Source organism: Mya arenaria, chromosome 14 (assembly GCF_026914265.1).
Source record: "Mya arenaria isolate MELC-2E11 chromosome 14, ASM2691426v1".
NCBI classification, from domain to species: Eukaryota; Metazoa; Mollusca; class Bivalvia; order Myida; family Myidae; genus Mya; species Mya arenaria.
The window spans coordinates 9,463,366-9,488,263 of NC_069135.1; the positions used below are offsets into that span (position 1 = coordinate 9,463,366).

Sequence of the window (24,898 nt, forward strand, 5' to 3'; positions counted from 1 at the left end):
TGTGATTATTACATGACAACACTGTGCACAGATCTTCATCAAGCATGCAGCTTGTTACTTTACATACATATACACAATACACAAAATAAAATCCTGAGTTCTTAAAAGTTTAATATTTCATCACGATTCGGAACTCCTAAAATCAAAAGATCTGTGCATTAACAAGCAAGACTTCAACAACATTTCAGCAAACATAATAAAGTCATGCCTTTTTAAAGCCATGATGTAACTACAAAACTATTTTCAAAATTTTATTATGAACATGATTTCATAATACTTTTTCACTTTTATTAATATTATTATTATCATTATTATTATTATTATCATTATTATTATTATTATCATTATTATTATACATTCATATATCTTTATTTTACAAGATCAAAGTAACTAAAGTTACATGTACTGAGGCATAGATCTATGGCTAAATAATAGCTAAAGATAAGTTGGTGTTAGCAAGCGTGTAAGCGTGGAATATACAGGGGCCATGACCTTATACAGAGGTCATAAATCTTGGACATGGACACTGATGACCTTGGAAAAGGACCATAACCTACATGACCACAGACATTGTGACCTTGTACTTGGGGCATGCCGCCTGTATAGACAAGTTATCCTCTATACATAGCCTGGATGTATCATACCTGCTCGGCGCGCGTCTGTGTCACCTGCCTCCTCGGAACACTCGCTGTCTGTGTAGAGTTGCTGCATAGTGCCTGACGTGCTCAACTCTGCCAACAAGAAGCAAGCACATACACACCCCCACACACACACAATTCACCTCCAAATGCAGCAAATACACACACACCATGTCTACAGCTGTTTTCTATTATCATGTTTACTTGATATTTACCCCCCACCCCCCAAAAAATATAACAATTAAAGGTTTGTTTTTAATTTGAGTGTTTAATTTACTAATAATGCATTATTAATAAATCTATTACATGCCGTACTTTGTTTCATACAATCATTACATGTTTGATGTATTGCACATGTGTAATATAGAATTTTCTATTTGTTTTGTTCAGAAAATATATTGCTCCCCATACTTGTACACAATCACAATTTGAACAAGAGGCACATCAGTGCCTGTGCTCCACTGGCCAAAAGGTTCAAGCAAAGACCACCTAACGAACATTTTCGTCAAGTTTAATAGAAATACAATCATCAATTTTTGAGGAGAAGTTATTTAAAAAATTTTTTTACTTTAATAGCTCTGGCTGCCATGTTGTGCAGTGAACCGAAATGATTTGGGCAATTTGAGTAAAGGAGCACCAAACAAACATTTCTGTCAAGTTTTATCGAAAAAAGGTCATCGGTTTCGACGACAAGTCGTATAAAGTTTTTTTTATTTTTTAGCTCTGGCAGCCATGGTGTGCAGTGGACTGGAACCATTTAACAAATTTTGGTTAATGACCACCCAAGGAACATTTCTGTCAAGTTTCATCAAAATCTGATCATCGGTTAACATTTAATCTGAATAGATTATGAAGCAAATATCTAACCTGAACAAGAACTGACGAGATAGAATCGACTTGGTGTTTCACTTACACTTTTCGGCCATTTAAGTTACTAAAAATAGCTGTTTCATAAACTTTCAGAATGTCACTTAAACGAAAATTAATGTTCAGTCTATATATACTTTCCTATGTATAAATGTAAGGTTTTTAAATTGATCTTTTTGTGAGAACTTTATGCTTATATGTTTACTCATAAATTATTATTGTTTAAAAATTATTTAAAGATGCTATACGTGAAAAATTAAGACATTATTTTTTTTTCTATTAAAGGGAGGTAATTCAGTAGTAAAATGTAATCAAAGCTATTAAAGCATGGCATTTCTTTTCTAACCATGTTGATATTATTACAGTCTATTCAAGCAAGATGCCTTTTGTTTTTACATAGTACCCATAGGTTCTGAAAAACAAGGAGCACTATTCCCAACAGAAGGATGTCACTCCCTATCACTGCATGAGCATCATAATAAAGAAATGTTTACTCAAACTGCAAGCTGCTCAATTGAAATAGGTATTTACCTCAAGCATACAGTTTTATAATGTGGCAAAATAGTCGGACTACTAGATTGTCATTCGGACTAGTAAAATATGCCATTATGCTAGTCCAACTGGCTAGTAGGTTAAAATGTTTTTTGTGAAGACTGCGGACGAGAAGTCCTTAAAGGTTTTTCTATTTTTAACTCTCGCAGCCATGTTGTGCAGCGGACCGGAACCATTTGGGCAATTTTGGTTAAAGGGCATCCCGATGAACATTTATGTAAAGTTTCATCAAAATCTGATAATCGGTTTCTGAGAAGATGTAGTTTAACGTTTTTTTCTATTCTTAGCTCTGGTGCCCATGTTGTGCAGCAGACCAGAACTGTTTGGGCTATTTTGGTTAAGGACTACCCAAGTAACATTTCTGTCAAGTTTCATTGCAATACGATCATCGGTTTCTGAGGAGAAGTTGTTTAAAGGTTTTTCTATTTTTACCTCTGGGGGCCATCTTGTGCAGTGGACCGAAACCATTGAAGCAAATTTGATAAAGGACCATCCAAGGAACATTTCTGTTAAGTTTCATCAAAATCTGATCATCGGTTTCTGAGAAGATGTTCTTTAAAGGTTTTTCTATTTTTTTGCCCTGGCAGCCATGTTGTGCAGCGGACCGGAACCATTTGAGCAATTTTGGTTAAGGACCACCCAAGGAACAATTCTGTCAAGTTTCATCAAAATCTGCCTATCCGTTTCAGAGGAGATGTCGTTTAAAGATTTTGCTATTTTTAGCTGTGGCGGCCATATTGTGCAATGGACCAGAACCATTTGAGCAATTTTAATAAAGGACCACCCAAGGAACATTACTGTCAAGTTTCATCAAAATCTGCCGAACCGTTTCAGAGGAGATGTCGTTTAAAGATTTTGCTATTTTTAGCTCTGGCGGCCATATTGTGCAATGGACCGGAACCATTTGAGCAATTTTGGTAAAGGACCACCAAAGGAACATTCCTGTGAAGTTTTGTCAAAATCCGCTTATCAGTTTCAGAGGAGATGTCGTTTAAAGTAAAAGTTTACGCACGCACGCACGCACGCACTCACGACGGACAATCTGTGACGACATAAGCTCCATGGCCTTCGGCCAGTGGAGCTAAAAATACTTTCATAAGCTTACTACAAAATTAAAACATCATCCAGTGTGACATCAGGATTTAAAAGAAAACAATTTGTACTAATTATTATCTGATTCTTACTGGATTTCATTACAGTATTTTTGATCTTTTTTCAAATGGAGTTAAACTGATCGTATGTATTATTTGGTTTAATTTTTCCAGTTGCTACATTTCAACATACAACGCTGGACATAGCATCCCTTTCAGGTGTTCATCTCATCACCTGTTTAGTTGTGTAAGGCAGTTTTTCATTAATTTGGACCAGAAGAAGCATGTGAAAAAAGAATCTAACACTTGTTGTCATATAGAGCACAATTGTATTTAACTCCTCCAGGAAACATGTAAATACGTTCGCCCAAGGCTGTTTCATTAAAACTCATTAAAAAAAAAATGTTTATAAAATGACGACAAAAGAAAGATCCTATGTGCATGATTTTTGTTAAAACCAGCTGAAAGCTGTGGGCATGGTGTGTAGATGTGGAACAAATAGCTATGTGGAGTAACAAGAAGGAAGCGATGCAAACTCAAGAAGTTATGAAAGCTTAACATACAATTATCCAAAGCAACATTCTCTTCAAAGAGCTGCTGAACATACATTTAAAAGCAAATATCGTGCTCTATGTGAGCACGACCAGAATACCATTGAATGCACAAGAGATATGAAGTCAGGTCAAAACTCATTTCATGAGACTAATTTTCATTGTTTTATAAGATCAATTTCAAATGAAGAGTTCATATCTCTGTGACAAAAGAACAAAAATTTATCCAAAAAATCAAGCCTCGTAAGGAAGATGTTACATTACAAAAAGATACCTTGCACTTTGTTGACTTGCAGCAACTTTCACCAATAATCCAGCGAAATGTGTTATAAATGAATATTGTTTTTAAAGCACAATAAGCAAATTGTACAAGAAAAAAATCAGCCAATTACAAACTACACGACAATGTGTGTGAATGCAAAACAATAAGAAACAGAAAAGAATGTACACCTTTATAAAAATATTGTCTATACACATAGTGGCTAGCTACATTATACACAAGTGCAGTGTAACCATGGCTACTGACCGGATCTGGTGTCACTGGATCCCGTGCTGGAGGTATCTGACATGGTCTCCTCGCTGCTGCTTAGGCCTGATGTGCTGTCCGACTCGGAGGAGCTCCGGATGTGGTCACCAACCCTATATGTCATGAAGTTGTCCCGCCGTGTCAGGTCTGGGGGATCAGAGAATGAGGGCAGGGGCTCAGACATTGACATAGTTCTCTTGGGAGGAGACGGAACAGAGTCAGTGTTTTGGGCCTGTAGAACACTGGAGGAGCGTTTACGGGCTCCTGGGCTCTTGGGTGACTTTCCCGGGGATGGGATCATAAGTTCCAGTACCGGGGGCTGGGGCGAGTCTGAGGTCGGCTTGTCTTGAGTCTTTAACTTAGGAGGCCTGCCTGGCTTGCGTTGGTTTGGAGTACTAGTGGATGGGCCACCCTCCTTGCGTGCCCCCTTTTTGCTGAAGAGCACTGCAGTGCGTCTGTTGACCCCTGGAGTTGGGGTTGATGTGGTAGACCGGTCATCTGACTGGACACTGGTTGGTGTGCTTGGCTTTGAGATGTCCACTTTTTCATCTGCAATAAATAAAAAGGGAGAAATAACATAAGTTTATAGTTATTAAAGCATAATTACTATAGTACATAGTTATTACTATCTCATAATGTTTTCCACTAAAATTGTTGAAATTTATACTGGTATATCTTACACAAAACAAGAAAAAAACCATTGATATTTTAATATAATTCTCAAACAACTTCGGCCTTTTTAGATCATTTTATTGTTTTGTAATATAAAATTTTATACAGTTATTCACAGGCTGGCATGAAATATAAAGCAGCTGTATCAAACATGATGCTTCAGTGCACCTACCTTGTTTGATACTCTCTGACTCGGACTCGCTGCGTGTGGAGAGTGACCTTCCCCTGCCTCTACCCCGCCCCCTGCCTCTACCCCTCCCAGGTGTGCCACGCCCAGACACCAAGCCCTTTTCAACCCTCCCAGATGAGATGGAAGGACCCTTCCTAATCACAGACGACTTCTGGGCCTTCGGTGACTTTGATGTGGAGGGATTTTTCGGAGACTTTGGTGTGTTGGCCTGTTTATCCGCTGGGCTTGGGGATTTGGGTATCTTTCCTGGGGATTTCTCTGTCTCTGGCATTACTTTCACCTCTTCCTCAACATCATCATCCTCAGATGCTGTAATGAAATATTTATAGGAAACTACTCATAATGATAACATAATGTTTATCCCACTGAATGATAGATGCTCACAAATAATGACAGCTTCCAAGCATTTCTCATCAAAATTATATTGTCAATGTAGATTAATGAATCGGTCATTAGAACCCCATGGTCAAGTCAGTTTATAAACATACATCCAACATCACAAGTTGCCCATGTATTTATTCACCATTAAAGTTACCCCTCCCACCCATGACTTTCTTATCCCCACTAACCTGTGTCATTAAGACTCTCCTCCAAATCACTGTTGAGAACACACCCCTTCTCAATGGCCAGCTTACGACGCACTTTCACAATCTCCTGACGGATACGCTTTGCCAACTTCGACTTACGCTCTGTAACGAAAGAGGGTAGTTGTAAAGTTGATGTTCATGGCATTAAATTGTTTTGTCATTTTTTAGATTGCATACACTATTTTGCAGCCCACATAAATGTGTACCTTGTTGTTATGTTAGTCTGATTCTTTACTTTGTACATTTAAAAAAGCACATATTACAATGCAATGTAAATATTCAAAGATGTTATGCAATAGTGATATTTAAGGGGCTGTACTCCATATAATGAAATAGCGAAAAAAAAAGAATATTGTCTAAAACTGACATCTTGTTAAGTTTACAAATATCCTTCTGACTGCAAAGTTTCAACATAAAAATAAGCAAACACTTTTAAAATGAAAAAAAAAACAAAAATGAATCATATTTTTCAATCAAATATAAGATGAGCCTTTAAATAGTTAGTCAATCCATAACTGTAATAGATTAAAGCCTTTAAACCGTGTCCTTAATGTTTCCTTCGCCTTAAGAACCAACTTCATTACTCATCTAACAGGTCCGGTTTTCAGATAAGTTCAATATGGACTTTCTCCTCGAATGATCAAGATATTACATTTCTTTTTATCATTATTAAAGACCTACTTAGAATGCTAGGGTTTAAGTGGTTTTTTATTTTGCTCACTGAAAATAAGTTTTTAACTGTACAATTGCTTTGATATTCATACAAATGTACATCTCATATTGAATGTACAAACATTGATTAAACCATTCAAAAAGGGTCTGCATTACACATATTCAACATAATGCACTCGCTACATGAGTGCATTTTACTGTACAGACAGCGACCGAAGCAATTTCTGGGATCAAAATGAAAACTTGATGTGAATATGTGGCTCCTAAATAGAGTTCCCTGATGAACCTACTAGATAGCGAAGCCACGTCCATCTTCTCCAACAGGATCTTAAGTTGCTCCTCCAGAGGAAGGCTGTCCTTGCTCTCCAGGAACACATCAACTGTAACATAAACACTGCCTTGTAGAGGGGAAGGGTTGTAACATAAACACGGCTTTGTAGAGGGGAGAATTGTAACATAAACACACCCTTGTAGATGGGAGAATTGTAACATAAACATGGCCTTGAAGAGGGGAGGATTTAAGACACATCAACTGTAACATAAACGGGGCTTTGTAGAGGGGAGGGTGTAAGACACATCAACAGTAACATAGACAGGGCTTTGTAGAGGGGTGGATTTAAAACACAAAAATATTTACATGAAACATGGGCCTACTGACCTAATGAAGAATAATTAAACTTAGATTACTCAGATATGATACAGCCCTAAAACTTAAATCTCCCTGTACACTTCCTACCTCCATAATGGTGAGAATATTTCAGACACAAAGACCAATGGTTGGCATGATATGTGATTTATGATGTAAACTGCTGAATTGTAACTTATGATATTATTAACTCTAATTTAAAGTTTTTAATGTAAACTGGTGATTTGGGACTTAAGATAAAAAAAAAATGCTGATTTGTAACTTACAATGTAAACTGATTATTTATGACTTGTTTTTTTCATTAATGTGTTTTTAAGGCATGATCATCATTTATATCAATATATTTTTGCAATAAGTCATATATTCTGCATTACTCAAAATCTAGATTCGTAAACTGCAATTTAATGAAACAGAAATGATTAATGAGTTTAATCTATGAGCCATGCCATCAAAAATGTATCAGAAAAAACGTACAGTCTTCCAGTATAACAGGTTCTCGCTGCTGGTTGGCGGGGGGTTCAGGCAGGTGAAGACCAGTGTCGGGGTCATAGCCCACCCGCTCTGCTGTCCGCCGAGCCTGACGTATTATTGCACCACCCTGAAAAAAGACAAAAGTCAAAGCTGAAATAGAATTTTATTTTAACCAAGAAAAATCTGTATGTAAACAACCTGAAGTTCTATAGCTCAAAGATGATTTATTGCATTGAAATGCATCAAATATATCATTCTTTATTCTTTCTATCTCTATTTCTTTAAGAATATTATGTTTCATAAATGCACACCAAACAGGTATACATTCATGTTCTTGAATCACTGAATTGCTGTATGGCCATAATGAATGGAAAGAAGCTGTATTACTACCTGGTCCCTCAGTTTCACAGCTGACTTGTAGAAGACAGTGTCTTTTGCATTGTATGACAGGCAGTTTTGTATGACCAGGTCAAAATCTGCTTCAAAGTCGTCCATTGTTTTATACTTCTGCTCAGAGATCTTCGTCCGCATTGTGGAAAAATCCATTGGTTGTTCGATGTGCACGTAGTAGTCAGGAACCTGGAATTTTGGTTCATATTTATTTCATAACATTATGTATTTAAAATCAGACAAACAAAAACCCATACGTTTTGATATTTGTTCCAAAACCATAACAAATTTGTAAATCATTCCTCTTCATCCAACTTTGTCCTAAACCCTCTCTTGTACCATGTGTTTTCTTGGTTTTGTGTTTTGTTAACAACTCATATATAAGAGGCTAAACTTAACTGTTTATTAACAATTATGCAGATACATAACAATGCTACAACCTATAGCGCACGCTAGTTATTGAATGATGTCCTTGACAACGTGGTACAAAACAGTAACATCCCCCATTACCATCATAATTGAAATAATTTGCTCATGCGAAGAAATAATTTCAATAACCCTGTTTGTGGTTGCAATACCTTTAACATTACACATTAAGACTTGTGTCATAAAACACATAATTTTGCTGTATTAACACACCCTGACTCGGCTGTTTCTTCCATGAGAACAAATGTGAAGCCCTGACTCCCCCATCAAATAAGCAAAACCTCAGGATATATCTCCTATGCATACCTCATCCCTGTCCACAGGTTCACAGAAGATCCTGGACGAGTCTGAATCCACAAGCTGGTCGAGGGCTGAGCGCAGCAGGAAGGCAAACGGCTGAAGCTTCATCTCCGTTGCCATCTGGTGAAGCCGCAACTGGAAACAAGAAAATGTGGAGTTTTTGAAACCTGTCTCAGGTATATCAAGAGCCATAGAAAATAGGGAGCTTTAAAACTTCTTTCAAGTAATCAAGTCAAGGGCCATAACTCTGGAACAACCAAGTAGTAAGTAAAGTAGAACCCCAGGTGCACAACTCACAAATACAATAATATTGCATATTTCACACTACGGTAAGTTCAGAAAGCATTGATTAAAAGTTTTAACACACCATACAAATAATAGGCCGAAGATTGCATAAAGAGCCAGTTGACAGTCTTTTAACATCATAGGAAGGACCGGTCCGTATGCAAAGTTTTAAATGAATTTCTTACAAAGTTTTCAGCAAAGCAGTGGTCAAAATTAGCCCACAAGCCCTGCACTAGTAAAATGTCTTCCAGGCTTGTTAAAATTTTGAATTTTATATAGCAGAGATTGTTAAAAAATTTGATGTCGAACAATATCGTATAAATTAGGTTTTCTTCATCCAAAAGTCTAATTTCGATGACTGGCAATGCCATCTTAAACGATAATGGTACATGCAAAGGGAACTCAATTAATGTAGTATCAATCTTAACAAGAGCGCCAACTGTATCAATATAACTTGAGGCCACCAAGTTTGGTGAAAAGTGGAAAAGCTTTGGTCTTAAACCTACTAACTGACCAACATACACAATAGGCAACCGAACCTCATGTGCAAAGCAATATACCCCCTATTCTTTGAAAGGGGCATAATTATTGATATATATATTTCTTTATATTGATTGAAACACTTGTATTGAAAAATATGATGTTGCAGTATTATTCAAACTACTTTTCATCACCCGTGGCAATGATTTCAGATCACGTATCAAGCACAAAGACTGTCCTGGTCTTTTTCTTATGTATAATATCTTGAAGAATAAAAATGGTTGTGTGAATCTTAAGATAATAATATACTTAACACAAATACCTGGGTGAATATTAATTGTAAAGATGATAATTTGTGAGGTTTTCAGAGTGCTTCCAATATTGTTGACGCTTATTAAATGCAGATGGAAACCCATGTAAAGAAATATAACCAGGGCCGCAAAAATGCTTGAAAACAAGTGTGAAAACAAAAAAATTCATGAGGCACAGGCAGACCATAGTCAATGGTTCGCTGGAATTTAATAAACAATAGGCGATTTATTTAATTAAAAGGCGATAACTTTTCAGTGACTTGTTACCATTTGGCTGGTTATAAAACTTATTAGAGATATGATTGCCAATACACATTCTGACCAAATTTGGCAATGATTGGATATGAGCTTCTGAAGTTATTGAGCAGACAACATACTGGACGCGGCCCGCCGTTCCCCAGCCCATATGTCGCAGGTTAAACTATAATATATCCCTTTTTTCGAATGGGCATTTAATTACTTATTGAACAAATCTTCTACAATCCTAATATGTTTAAGTTCAATTTCTCAAATAAACATTAAAAAAATATCTCCATCGCTTACAATTTTAACGAAACCGCCAGAAACATTACAAATAATTTTCACTTGTGTTTTTTCAACAGATGCTAGGCATGGCAGTTTGTTAAGCATTTTCATAGAAATACAATAAAAGTAAATGTACAATGGAACAGTCTTGAAATGGGTCAATGGTTTTAAGAAATGTGTCAGACACAACAACTAACAGATGCTTCATGAAATCTATGGAAAACAATATAAAACTTGTACATATGACTGGAATCTAGCAAAAACTAGGGGAGAAAAAGTTTTCAGATCTGGGAGGTAGCAGCCAGACAGTTGTAAGTCCGTTGTTTGGAAATATGGTAGCATGCAGGCATACATCAGGCAGAGTGTGAACATCTGACAACATTTATTAGAATAACAGAAATCCTGGCTCCCATTGTTTCAAGCAAGATAACACACACTGTAGTCACATCTTAATGATAATTGTGTTTTTGCTGTTAGGAACAGCATGCAGGTTGTTGGTGTCTAACAGTATGCTGCTGTTCTAATTAATACATACAATACATTTATAGGATGTTATCAAAAACCCGTTCAAGACCCCTGCATGTTGGAGATTGGGGCCAGGAACCAGCATTCCTACTGCAACATAGTGTTGCCATTCTTTCAAGGCCATCCTTATCAACAAACACAAGCCAAATCCATGTTGGTGGGAATTAATTTTATTATCTATTATTTATAATCATTACAAAGCCACTTGCGATGACAATGTACACATTGTATGAAATTGCTGATAGAAATCTGTTAATTGTGCACTACAGTTTCCGCATAACTTTACAAAGCTACAGCAAATGCATATCACTATTACAATGCTTATCACTATTACAAAGTTTAATAATGAGACTGCAGAAGTGAACAAGTGAAACTCCATACACAGAGTTATTGCCAACACCCACAACTTAGACAACAATTGCAGAACTGTTTCTAGGGCCAGCAATGTCAACTTTTTATATTCCACAAGTCATTAGCAGCAAATTCTTTATATAAGATATCAACAAGTATGAACCGCTTATTGCAGTAAAATATGCAAAAACTGTATACTTAATGCAAATGATGTCATTAAATGCTGATACAATCTACTTTGGACCTACCCGTTTAATCATGAGGATTGACTTTCTATGATTGTGAATGTGAGACTTTAAATTTGCAAGTGCATTGTGCAAACATGATGTTTTTCGCACATTTTGTCCCATAAATTTTGGAGGCAACAATCATCAGCCCAGCATGATAGGAGTCTGGCAATCGTTATAATCTAACCAGCAGATTTGAACATTTAATTCTTGTCAAGCTCAAATTTACGTCATATGGATCTCATTACAATAAAATGAAGTGTTTTGCATGTCGTTAATATGTGCATAATTCATGCATTTTATTGAAATTTGCAGAATATAAACCTAACTTTTATTTAGTATTTGGCAAAAACAGAAAGTTTTCTGAATGAGCATTTATCAACAACTAAAGATCTACAACTTGGCACCTGTCTTTTTTCACAAAACATTTTCATATTTTGTGAATTCAGAAGGGATAGACGCAATCATTGTATGCTGTGAAAAATCAGTCTCTCACTTCATTGTTAATGTACCTGTTTACAACTAAGATATGACAATCTAATCTTAAAGTACTAATGTTACAACAATCAATTTCTCAGACTGCTAGAACCTGTCCCTAAATGACAGATGTTGAGCATACTTACATAATACTCATGTTTTAAACTATGGTAGTTATGAGTTCTGAGCGTGGGAGTTCGGGATGTAAGGGAGACGTATGATACTAGTATACTGAATTATATACCGGACTCGCTTCTTTCCCAAGAATATAATTTAAAACAAGAGCCGTCGTAAGACAGCGCGCTGGACTACGCCGCTTTGACTCAGAATACAATAACAATGTAATAATACCAAGTTTGGTCTCTTTAAGTCAAACCTAACTAAAATTATTCGATACATAAGGTGACTTTGATGCTGCTCTAACACCAGCCCGCCCAAACAATGACGCAAGTCATTCAAATAACTTTATTTCCCATTATGAAAATGTGGTTTAGAACATACAAATATGCCTTTCAAAGGAAATTTAAAAAAAAAATAAAAAATAAAAAAAAATCCAAGGGCCATAATTTGTACTTAGGCTTAAAACAGGGTTATGTTTCTTGTTGTAAGTTGGTCGCAAATAATTTTGAATTTTTTTAAGTGCATTTAATGAACGATATAGAAGTTTTTTTATTAAAATCCCAACTTGCCCTTAACTTTTACTTGCCTAAAACTTTAACCTAAGTCAATCAGGGGCCATAACTTGTATTAAGGATATGGAGTTATGTAACCTCATTGTGTGATGGTCCTGAACAACTGTGTGAAGTATTAAGTCAATTAAACAAAGGATATAGAAGTTATTAATAAATATTCCAACTTGCCCTAAAACTTTAACCTAATTTCCATAGTCAATCAGGGGCCATAATCTGTGTAAAGAATAATATGGAGTTATCTAACCACATCATGTGATGGCCCTGAACAACTGTGTGAAGTATTAAGTCAATTGAATGTAGGGTATTGGACTTATAAGTGAAAATCCCAACTTGCCCTAAAACTTTAACCAGACGCCGATGCCGACACTAGGGCGAGTAGAATAGCCCACCTATTCTTCGAATAGTCGAGCTAAAAAAGCCTGAGTCCTATCCATAGTATTGGGATTTAGACAAAATATTTCATGAGTCTATATTTCAGGCAAAATTGTGCTCTTGTAGTGACGAAGGGGTAAGAACATTGTCCACCGAAGAAATATTGACGTAAGTTTGTTCACGTTAAGAGAAATTAGAAATCAATGGAAAACAAATATTTCGTTTACTTATTTATTTCAAAGGGACATGACTCACATTGCATCGCCTGGATTGAGTTATAACGGCAATCAGGATATAAGGTAGGTATCACTGTGTCTCAGTAATTAAATAAACCATAGTAGATTAGTTCAAAGATTCTTTACTGTATGATAGATTTTGAAGTATGATTATGTATTCAACTAATAATAAATAGACATGCATACTGTGAAGTAGCATCATTGTCACACACCCAAGACAACCTCTGCTACTAAAGAGGGAATGTTTTTGGTGGGTTCATGGTGTAACAGAGCAGTATGTCACTACTAGAGAGGGTGTTTTGGTGTTTTTGATGTGTTCATGGTGGAAGGGAGCAGTATGCCACTACTAGAGAGGGTGTTTTTGATGTGTTCATGGTGGAAGGGAGCAGTATGCCACTACTAGAGAGGGTGTTTTTGATGTGTTCATGGTGAAAGGGAGCAGTATGCCACTAGTAGAGAGGGCGTTTTTGGTGGGTTCATGGTGGAAGGGAGCAGTATGCCACTACTAGAGAGGGTGTTTTTGGTGTGTTCATGGTGGAAGGGAGCAGTATGCCACTACCAGAGAGGGTGTTTTTGATGTGTTCATGGTGGAAGGGAGCAGTATGCCACTACCAGAGAGGGTGTTTTTGATTTGTTCATGGTGGAACAGAGCAGTATGCCGCTACTAGAGAGGGTATTTTTGGTGTGTTCATGGTGGAAGGGAGCAGTATGCCACTACTAGAGAGGGTGTTTTTGGTGTGTTCATGGTGGGAGAGAGCACTGTGCCACTAGTAGAGAGGGTGTTTTTGGTGTTTTCATGGTGGGAGAGAGCAGTATGCCACTAGTAGAGAGGGCATTTTTGGTGGGTTCATGGTGGAGAACAGCAATATGCCACTGGTGGAGAATGTGTTTTTGGTGTGTTCATGGTGAGGGCACTATGCCACTAGAAAGGGTGCTTTTGGTGGTGGGTTCATGGGGGAGAATAGCAGTATGCCTCTAGTAAAGAGGGTATTTTTGGTGTGTTTATGGTGGAAGGGAGCAGTGTGCTACTTCTTGCGAGGGTGTTTTTGGTGTGTTCATGGTGGGAGGGAGCAGTATGCCCCCACTTGTGAAGGTGTTTTGGTGTGTTCATGGTGAAAGAGAGCACTGTGCCACAAGTAGAGAGGGTGTTTTTGGTGGGTTCATGGTGGAACAGAGCAGTATGCCACTAGTAGAGACGGTGTTTTTTGTGGGTTCATGGTGGAACAGAGCACTGTGCCACAAGCATAGAAGGTGTTTTTGGTGTGTTCATGGTGGAACAAAGCAGTATGCCACTAGTAGAGAGGGCATTTTTGGTGTGATCATGGTGAGGGTAATATGCCACTAGAAATGTGTTTTTGGTGGTGGTTTCATGGGTGAGGATAGCAGTATGCTTCTAGTAGAGAGGGTGTTTTTGGTGTGTTCATGGTGGGAGGGAGCAGTATGCCACTAGTAGAGAGGGTGTTTTTGGTTTGTTCATTGGTGAGGGCACTATGTCACTAGCAGAGAGGGTGTTTTGGTGTGTTCATGGTGGGAGCACTATGCCACTAGCAGAGAGGGTGTGTCCATGGTGGATGGGAGCATCATCTGACACCATGCATAGACCCCTATTGATGCAGTTTCCATTCCAATAAGACCAGCACCTATCTGCAAGCAGGATAAAGGGTGGCCTCGGCATCAAACTTAACCAGTTTGTGGAGTCACATGTCAGCAGAAGGGTCATGGAAAACTGACCAAGCTTATGTCCTAAATGAAAGTGGGTGAAAGGGCTCCTTGAGTAATGTGATCGCCTCACATTGGTTCTGTACTGTTATGAAGTTGGTCACATGTTAGCATTAGGGCTTAGCAACAACATACAGCCAATGTGCTCCCTGAGTGTGGGTGAAAGGACACCTTTGGAGATGGGATCGCCTCACTATGCTACTGCACTGAGTGGCAGGTCTACGCCTGCAAACCAACTTAGCGGCTAGCTGCCAGCTACAGGGCCTTCTAGAATGCTCCACTGTATAAACAAGCCTCTGTGCGATGAGTTTCCCAGAGCAGTGTTCATTCTTCACGCAATTCTCATATCTTCCTACCCCCTATGCTTCTCTTACATACTCAATCATTAAAACATAATGAGTGTTTATGACAAGGCTGCACAACTGTTGTCAAGCCGATCCCAGCATTTTCAAGAACTGGAAAGATTTTTATACCAATTAATAGAACAAAATACTTCTTGAAGTGTCTGACAATCCTAGTGCACTTTGCACCAGAAACATTTGTTAACTCTGCCATGAGCGGACTAGATGTACCTTTACTTCTAACTGGCTTTGATATCTTTTAAATTTCTACACTGCTTTTTAATAAAATGCATCATCAGAAATTCATTTTCTGCAGCTTTCTTTACTGTTTAATTGGTATGTCAGTTATTCAATTTGTTTTTATACATTTTTATTATTGGGACAATATTGTTTTTATCTTTTCACGCTATTCGAGTGTGGAAGCCAAGGTTGCTTATCAGAGCATGCTGGTGCTTGACAAATGCCAGTAGTTCTCATACTTCCACAACCAAATCACATTCATCAAGTCGTGATTTAATGACACGGGAGCAAATCTGATGCATGCCGGAGAGATTTTTGTCAGCCGACTCCATGTGATATGGGGTTGAAGGCCCCACATGCATCATTAACTATACCTTAAAATAACATCATGCACCATACAAAAAGATTCAAGCTCTGAATGCACAACCTTGCAGTTACTGTGCGTAAAAATTGACTGCCTATTTTTTCATTTATTTCCATGCAAAAAGTGCAGAGAATAAATCATAAAGAGTGGATTTTACTAAAAATAGGTTGAGCTGTTAAACAGTTTGTATGGATACTGGGCCACTTCATGCATAGATGCCTACCTTTTTAAATTTTAAGAATGTTCTTAGAAATGTCCTGGTGATACTGGTTTATAACCACAATTGTTCTCAAATTAGATGACATTTATACTAAGTCCTAGAGAAAACATTGCCTTTAATGTATTTTTATCCATTTGGGTAAAGTTCTCTATATATTGAACTGAACAAGGACCAGAAGGAGACTGAAATCTAGATCCATTTCACTGTCAAAAACACATCAAGAAACAAACTAAACAGACCTAACTTTCCATTAAACAGTTAATACTTTCAAAAACCACATATAAAGAGCAAAATAAACCAGCAAGGTATTCGCTCATAGTTTGAAAAATGCACTTTTTTAATTATGAAATAAAGTGTGGCATATTAAATTGATATGAACAAATCAAGGACCAAAAGCTGAAACCTGCAAATGTTGATCTTTGCTCAAATTTTCTTTGAAGAATGAAGACCACAATATTAATAACGCTAATAATTATTTAATTACAGCTTTTTTTGCATGGTTCGTTGATTGACATTACTCAGTGATGTCATCAATGTATTGTTAAGAGGTAAAAATATCTACTACTTTTGAAAGTCTCAGGTGCCTTGTGGGTTATGCGTTCGTTTTCTAGTTTTTTCTTTACCGGCATGGATTCACCCCCCCCCCCAATAAAACCAAAATGTTTTGTATAATATACCTGTATTCTCTTTTTGCAATTTCGATATCATAGTTATCTATTGCTAAAATAAATATTTTCTGATCCATTACTGGGAAAATTAAGTTTTGGTCCAAAAACATAAGCGAATTCCTTTAAGACAAAGTTTAATCCTGTCTTATCTGAAACTATTTCTGAAATTAACATTTATCTTGATCAACTAAAACAACAAAGAATAATAGTCAATCACCTTCTATCAAGATGGTCAATTTCACCACTGTTATGGATTAAGGGCCTGAATTACATGCAAAATCTATAACACTGAACAGATTTTACCAAACACAGGACCTAGGTTATAATTGTAAAATTTGGGTCAGAAATCAGAGTATGGTTTTGACTGTGACAATAAAATCATGTAATAAGATGCACATGTACCTGTTCGCGCTTGAGTTTTTCTCGTTTGCGTATGAGTTCTACAAGGAGTCGAGCCTTCTCAAGGTCCTGTCTCAGTCGCTGCCAGTACTTGAGCTGTTCACGGAGGGCGCTGCTCTGCTTGTCATTCTTTGGCTGAAACATTGGACACCATGGCTGGAGTGATATGAACACATCATGTAGCGTAGAATGCTTCATAATCAAACTAAAATAAATCCAAAGGGTTTTTAATTTTCTATTATTATGAATTTTATGAAATGGGATCGTTCAGACCTACTGTCTGCTAGATATCAATTATTAAATTTGATTATATTATACAGGGCTTTCATTTGACCAAACACCTGTGCTTGAATATTTTGAAAACCCCCAAAAATACCCAAAAATTTATAAGGTCAAGGACCATGCATTCTTTTCTGGTTACAAGTACTTGAGTACCGAATTTTACAGCATGACATTGACGATTGTACAAGAATTCGAAACTTTTCATGTATGCTGCAGTGATAACTATGATTCAGTTATACTGAATATTCAGAGCTCGCGTTGCTAAATCAATATTTATCATAACACTGCGGGCATTCATTGGAGCAACAACATTTTGTTATGCTATGTAAATGCTCCAATGCGTCTTCAGTTGTAGTGCCAATGAGTGGAATATGGACATTAACAGTTGCCCCTTTTTTCCCTTTTGGGAGGAGCATACGAGTAAATTTTCAAAAATGGGCAATGTATGGTGACAGACAACGCGTTTAATAATGAAAAAAATGTGAACTAGCTTTGGGAATTCATTTAATGAAATGAACATTCGACAAAACAGCCCAAAATAACATATAAATATGGTACTCATGAAGTTTGACACTACTGGTAGTAGTGTACCTCTGAATAGGGAAAGGTGTTTTTTTACGTATCATTTTCTCAAAGTTGGAGTTTGTGTAATTCGTACAGATTCCATTACTTTACACAAGAAGGCATTAATCTGTACAAATATTAAAAAGTCAGTTAGACCAAACAGTTTTAGAACTAAGTTAGATTTTTTTACATTAAATTACGTCAAACAAGCAAATTCAATGAATTGATATCTCCCGCCTGATTGGGCTTAGTCAAGGAATGGAAATCAATTGTTGATTAAATATATACATATATATATATATGAGTTTGAGTTTGATTGTAACTGTTTGAAATTAAAAAAAATATTGTATATAATGTAACATTTAGAATTGACCAAGAAACCTAGTTTATGACTCCATGTTACCCAGTTCCAAACTAATCTAAGATTTCATCAAGGCAAACATTCGATCAAGTTTCATGAAGATTGGTCCAGAAATATTGCAAAAAATATAGCCTCTACAGTGTCCACAGGTTTTTTTAAACATTTGACCCAGTGACCTCATTTTTGACCCCACATGACCTACTAGTTTCAATCTATTCAAAGATTTCATTGAGGCATTCTGATTAAGTTTCATGGAAATAAGAGCAGATGTATTGCCTCTTGAGTGTTCCCAAGATTTCAGTAAGTTTTTGACCCATATGACACACTTTTAAAACGCAGGCCAAATTTAACCCAAAAGAACATTCTGACCATGTTTGAACATAATCAGACCAATCACCACCATAAAATAGTTTCAGACAAGATTTTGAAAGATTTGACCTTGTGACCTAATTTTCAATCATATGTGACCCAGTTTCAAATAAATCCAAGATTTCATCAAGGAAAACATTCTGATTAAGTTTATGATATGAATATTTGACCATGTATAATGCCTCTAGTATGTTCCCAAAGATTTTTCTAAGATTTGACCTAGTGACCTAGTTTTTGACCCCAAGTGACCCACTTTTAACAGTGGTCGAGATTTGATCAAGGGGAACATTCTGACCAAGTTTGAACATTTTGTGAACAATGCCTACCAAGATGGATGGACGTAACGGACGGACGGATTGACCGACGGACAGCGTCAAAACAATATCCCCCTCCCGAAATCTTCGATTCGGCGGGGGATAACAAAAAAATAATGCGTACAGGAACTTTCAGATCAGAAATTTTATTCATCTGAGGACTGTAAAAAAGAGTTATTCGCATAAAATTGTAATGTTTATACTTAATTTCTTAAAATGACAAAAGCTGAAAGCTTATAGAATCATGCTGGGTAGAAACCAGTACTGATGTCTATTTTAGGAGGGCATGAGAAGGTACCCCTTGTGGAAGTTGAACCCACAGAAACTCCTGCGTGAGTGGCAGACACCTCTTCCACTAGAACACCCTGATATACACACAAGCTATTATAATATGCACTATATTTTCAGAATTTTGACAGAACTGGGCCAAAGGGTCCATGACACTTATTTCTGAAAGCCCTGCAGATACTGCAGATGCCACATACAAGAATGCCTTCATAATACGGCAAAAGTATAAGAGGAATGTTGTGGTATAAATGTGAACAATTGTATTAAATAACAAACTAAATCGACTCCAAGAAAAAAAACATCACTTTTTAAACAAACAAATGAGCAAACTGTATTCAGATTTGACATAGTTTGTAGCTGATGAAATCACTCATTTATTTGAAACAAACATTGAAACAATCAACACAGAATAGTAAAATGCTCCAAGACAAAACAAAATGACCGGTTAATTAAATATTCAATAAACTCACTTCACCATTGAGAGAGATGTACTGCAAATACATGAACATAAAATTAACTAAACATTGCTTTCTGGAAAAAGTACTTGTCTCCCCCATTGTGTGGTAGAAGCTGAGAAATAATCCATGATGGACATTAAGTTTGTACTTTTGGACTGGCAACAGTGACCTTAAAGTTTGGACTATTCACTCCTATTCAATAGTGAATACAGCCTTGACCTTCGACCTGCTGATCTAAAAATATAAGGGGGTTATCTACCAGTCCTGACCAACTGGCATACCATGTATGAAGTCCCTGACTTGCTGTAAAAAGCTTTGAGACCCAAAGAATCTTTAGTTATTAAGCAACCTGCATTAAAAGTATGAAGTTCCTGGGTCCAAGTGTTCTACAGTTATTGAACAGAAGTGTAACATTTGGACGGACAGACAGGGCAACAACAATATCTCCACATGATTGGTAATTGTCAATCCTCAAATTAGCCATGGTCTGTTTAGTATAAAATGATTCATGCCCAAACAGGGTCATGGGGCTTAGACCCCTCTTGAACTTGTTTCATTGTCATTTATATCTATTTCAAAGCACTTCCCTCTGTTTTCAATGCAAAGTTCCAAGCAAAATAAAACAATCCTTACAACTGTACAATGGTCTTGTTAAAAAGCTTTTAATCCTGATTTCATCAAATTGAATACTCTTAAACTTTAGAACCATTGTAACATTATACAACAATGAGTAACTTGTAATAAGTCTGTATGTGGTATAATCATTTAAAGAGGTATGTTTCCATCACTCATTTATATATAGCCATATTATACCTGAATTACATGATCGGGTAACACACCTAAAAACACTTGTTGATGCATGTTTTACAAAAAACTACATAGTTACTTGTTAACTATAAATAAATGTTCATGACTAGTTACCTCTGCCTTCCTGCTCATGTGATTGGTTTGTAGGCGGCGTATGAGGGGCACACCATTCCTAGACTGTCTCTTCAATGTCCAGTAACTCAACAGTCGAGTCAGAAACGGCTGCTTTTTTGCAAATGTCACAATGTTAGAGATCTTCTCAACTCTGCAATCAACAACAATGTGCATAAAGGGATTGTACAAATAAGACTCAGATCAAAGATTGAGAATTCAATTCCTATATATGTATGCCATTTTCTTCACAAAAGATAACAAATAAGATAAGTATATTGCATCTACCTAACAAATTTACTCAATTTGACTCACCTATGTTTTGGAATGATAGGTATGGAGACAACAGGGATGGCATTTCTTTTCTCTGCAAGGATTTTCCTTGCCTTCCTCATTTTCTGCCGAGACTTTTCCTTGGCTTCAGCCTTTGCTGCCGTATCATCACTGTCAGCATACATGCCCGTGCTGCCTGCCTCGGAGTTTGCAGGCGCGTGCACATCGCAGAAAGCTGTCTTGCGCACACTGATGGTGTGCCCTATGGGTTCTCGAATGGCTTCTATTTTCATATAGAGCCCTGCCTGTTGTGCACAGGTTACATGGAAAGCTGTATAACAGTTAGGCTTGTGGCACTGAATACATGGACCAGTGCCTCGCTGTTTACAGATGTAGCAAGATAGTTTCCACCGTGCTGGAGGGATCCTATCTAAACAATCAACAGGCTCTAAAAACACAGTGTTAGCAAAGCCAACCTCTGGTATCCACAGTGCACAAACAACATGGGCCCAACGACCATCGTCAGTTTGTTTATAAGCACCGCCCTTGTTAGGACACAGAACACAATCCACTGCGCGGGATGGAGACTGAAGACACCGGCGGCACAGCCACTGTCCCTCAGGAATGTACGGCACGCCATAGCACTCCTGGTGCACTGCCAAGTTGCACATGTCGCAGAACAATATCACATTACTGTTTTGACATTCCCCATCAACACAAATAGAACACACTGCATCCTCATCTATAGATGGTACAACATCGCTTCCAGAAGTTTGGCTGTGGAAAAATGCCTCCTTTTCAAATCTGTCCATCAACATTTCAAAGTTCTCTTGAGTTACTAAACCTAAAGAGTTGCTCTTTCTTTGTTCATTCACAATCTCTAACCAAGCATGGTCCTAAAAAGGGAAGAAACCACATGTAAATAAAGAAAGGAAACAATTTTAACAATATAGCAGAACATTTAGTTGAATATAAAGGTTGAACTCTACATTACAGAAATAAGATCAAGCCACTTACACATAATTAAGGGACATAATTATTTATAACTTCAAATAATCTGAAGCATTGTTATTACAGTAGGAACAATATCATTGTTATAAACACTGAAAAAAAGGAATTAATTTAGCTCACTATTTCATCGATACATGATTTGTGTATGGTGTGTGAATTCATGGCAAACATTTATTAGGCAGTCCTGTTGTGTCTAATCCTGACTAACCTCTTCATCCATGTCATACTCAACCTCCTCATCAAGCTCCTCCACTGACTTCTCGATGTACCTATAGTAGGCGTCAGTACGAGACTGCGTCTTCACAGGCTTAACATAGTCATCAATCACCTTAAACTGGGCCTCCGGCAGTTTTGCTGTATTGCCATGACTAGAATTACTTGTTTCTTTTCTCCCTTTAGGAAGCTCTTTAACATGTCTCTGAGGAGATTTATCACCCTTTTCTTCCTTTTCTATATTACTCTGATTATCAATAACATCCTGTGTAACAATATCTAATGGTTCATAAATATTAATTCTGTGGATACGTCCGTCAAGGTCTATCTCAACAAGTCTCTGGGACTCTGCATAAGTCAGGGTCTCCTGAGGTCGAAGGAAATCTGGTGGAGACGGTGGCGGCTCATTGCACTTTTGTCGCCAATGTTTCCACTTCTGTTTCTTTTTCCCAGTAGATGGCTTCTTCCCCGGGGTAGGGGAGTTGTTTTCCGGATTTTCATGATCATAATTAAAAATATGAAATTGAATTCCACTGAAACTTTTGTACGTCTTTCCACAGTTTGGAATCGGACAATCATATGGAGGCTTGGTTGCTTTTAAGTTTTCCACAAATACACTTAAATTGAAATCAAGGACCATTATTGCTCCAGTTTCATCCTGAAATGTACAAATTGTATGAATTATGCAATTTCTGAATCTGAAGTAAATACAACATCCAGAAATAATGGTTTGCTGAAATCATAAAAATGGTTAATAGATTTCTTTAAACCTGTTTGCCTGGATTATGAGCAAAATTGTATCCTGTACCTCTGGTTAGGTACTGTATACTCGACAGTTAAATAAAATTACCATGACATTAATTTAGATATTCGAAAAACATTCGGTTAAATAAACGCCTAAAAATTGGGGAGTAGATTAACAACTTTACAGCACTAAAGCAGGATTAAGCAAATCCTGAAAGACAACTGATGATAAAAAACAAGTTTAGGTGAGTTTAAAAGAAAACAAGGCTGTGTGATACAGAAGTTGATTTTTGTGCCTTTGATTAAGCAAATTCCGAAAGACAACTGATGATAAAAAACAAGTTTAGGTGAGTTTAAAAGAAAACTAGGCTGTGGGATACAGAAGTTGATTTTTGTGACTTTGACTGTCGCTTCAAGCAGCATGGAAAATCACAATACCTCTAGTTGATACGATTTACTTTAGTGAATTCAGGGAAATGTATGCGAGAGTTTCAGTTTTCCTACATAAATGATAACAATGTCTAAAAAATTGTCTGGCTTCTAAATAACTCTATTTTTCACCTGACAATAGAAACATTGAACAGACCTAGCCTCTGCAATTTTTTCTTATATTTCATGCAATAAGAATGCTTTTTCATGCACATATTGACATTACAGTACAGTATATGAACATTGTCTTGCACGTTGAGGGCCAAGAAAAAGTATTTGGGCGATTACAATACTTTGTTCTACATGACATTAAAAAGTCCTGCGTTAAGCACATAGGCATCAGACCAAATACCATTCGTATTCAAAATGTGATCGTGTATACCGTCAATAAATGAACACAATAACAAAAGATCAAATCAAAACAAAACCCGTTAGAATGTCAACAATGGCAAGCGACTTTTCATGATTAATCGAACAATTTGGTAGAAAACAAAATGTACCAATGTGTATATGGATAGTAAAAGGAATAACGCTTCTAATCAAACGATTGGGTAATTACTAGGCCCAGAATCATTGATGTTTTAACATTTTCAGCGGCGTCGAGGAAGTTTATCGATCGTATATCATCTGTGCGCATGCTCGCAAAAGATTTCCGTTTCCGCAATAAGTTGGTATTATGCGGTTACTTTCATTCTCCCACAAATATGCTTAAAAATGAAGCCCGCGTAAATATTATCGGGAGGGGAGAAAATATCATAAAAATAGTTGACACCAATTGTTAAAAGGTTTCTCTTAACGAAAGCGACAACACTTGAAAAATATTATTAAAAATTACCCGCAGTTTTAAAGACTAACAGTCCTGTAGACATTTCACGAAAACCTCAGTCTAACAAACGATATCTTTAAAAAATGCAAAACGCAAAGATTATAATGATTGTGATGACGCTGACAGTGACGACGCCGGTGACGACGATGCTGCTGCTGGTGGTGGTAGTGATGCTGGTGGTGGTAGTGATGATGATGATGATGATGATGATGATGATGATGATGATGATGATGATGATGGTGATGACTGGTGGTTGTGGTGGTGGTGCTGCTGCTGCTGATATTGTTGTTGTTGTTGTTGTTGTTGCTGCTGCTGCTGCTGCTGCTGCTGCTGCTGATGATGATGATGATGATGATGATGATGATGATGATGATGATGATGATGATGATGAGATGACGACGACGAAGAAGATGATGATGCTGATGATGCTGATGATGATGATGATGATGATGATGATGATGATGATGATGATGATGGTGATGATGATGTCGAACACTTTTAAAGTTAACAACGTGATATCGTTGTTCACTTTTCAATTTGAAAGACATACTGCCGATCACAAGTGTATCCACAGTTGAGACTTAAAAATCAACAACGATGTCGTTAACACAGTTGGTTCCGTTAAGCGAGGTTCTATATTCCGTTCTTCATAAACTTTATTTTGTAGGTCGTTTATTGTTGATATTGTTGAATTAAACTTATTTGTTTGATAAGAGTATTGGGTAGAATTTACAAGCATGAGTAAATCAATGAATCACATATGAATGTTGAAACACAATCGTATTTGTTGTCTTCTGTTCTCTCATTGTAATGTGAATTTCCAACCTTTGGGAAAGG

The 24,898-nt window shown here is 37.1% G+C and overlaps 1 protein-coding gene across 3 annotated transcripts in view; it reads right to left on the minus strand.

Moving 5' to 3' along the window:
* Positions 1–23,867, minus strand: part of LOC128217125 (bromodomain-containing protein 1-like) — a 33,133-nt gene extending 9,266 nt beyond the window's left edge. For 2 of the 3 annotated variants that reach the window (XM_052924026.1, XM_052924024.1), the window contains exons 1-13: positions 23,736–23,867; positions 22,058–22,720; positions 20,881–21,734; positions 20,569–20,719; positions 17,015–17,146; positions 8,586–8,714; positions 7,854–8,042; positions 7,467–7,590; positions 6,637–6,726; positions 5,657–5,776; positions 5,070–5,396; positions 4,226–4,774; positions 645–731 (exon numbers count right to left, since the gene is read on the minus strand). In XM_052924026.1, the coding sequence (XP_052779986.1) occupies positions 645–731; positions 4,226–4,774; positions 5,070–5,396; positions 5,657–5,776; positions 6,637–6,726; positions 7,467–7,590; positions 7,854–8,042; positions 8,586–8,714; positions 17,015–17,146; positions 20,569–20,719; positions 20,881–21,734; positions 22,058–22,702 (3,397 nt within the window). In that variant the 5' untranslated portion in view covers positions 22,703–22,720; positions 23,736–23,867. The remainder of the gene's footprint in view (positions 1–644; positions 732–4,225; positions 4,775–5,069; positions 5,397–5,656; positions 5,777–6,636; positions 6,727–7,466; positions 7,591–7,853; positions 8,043–8,585; positions 8,715–17,014; positions 17,147–20,568; positions 20,720–20,880; positions 21,735–22,057; positions 22,721–23,735) is intronic. The other variant, XM_052924027.1, reaches the window with a different exon arrangement.
* Positions 23,868–24,898: the final 1,031 nt, after the last annotated feature.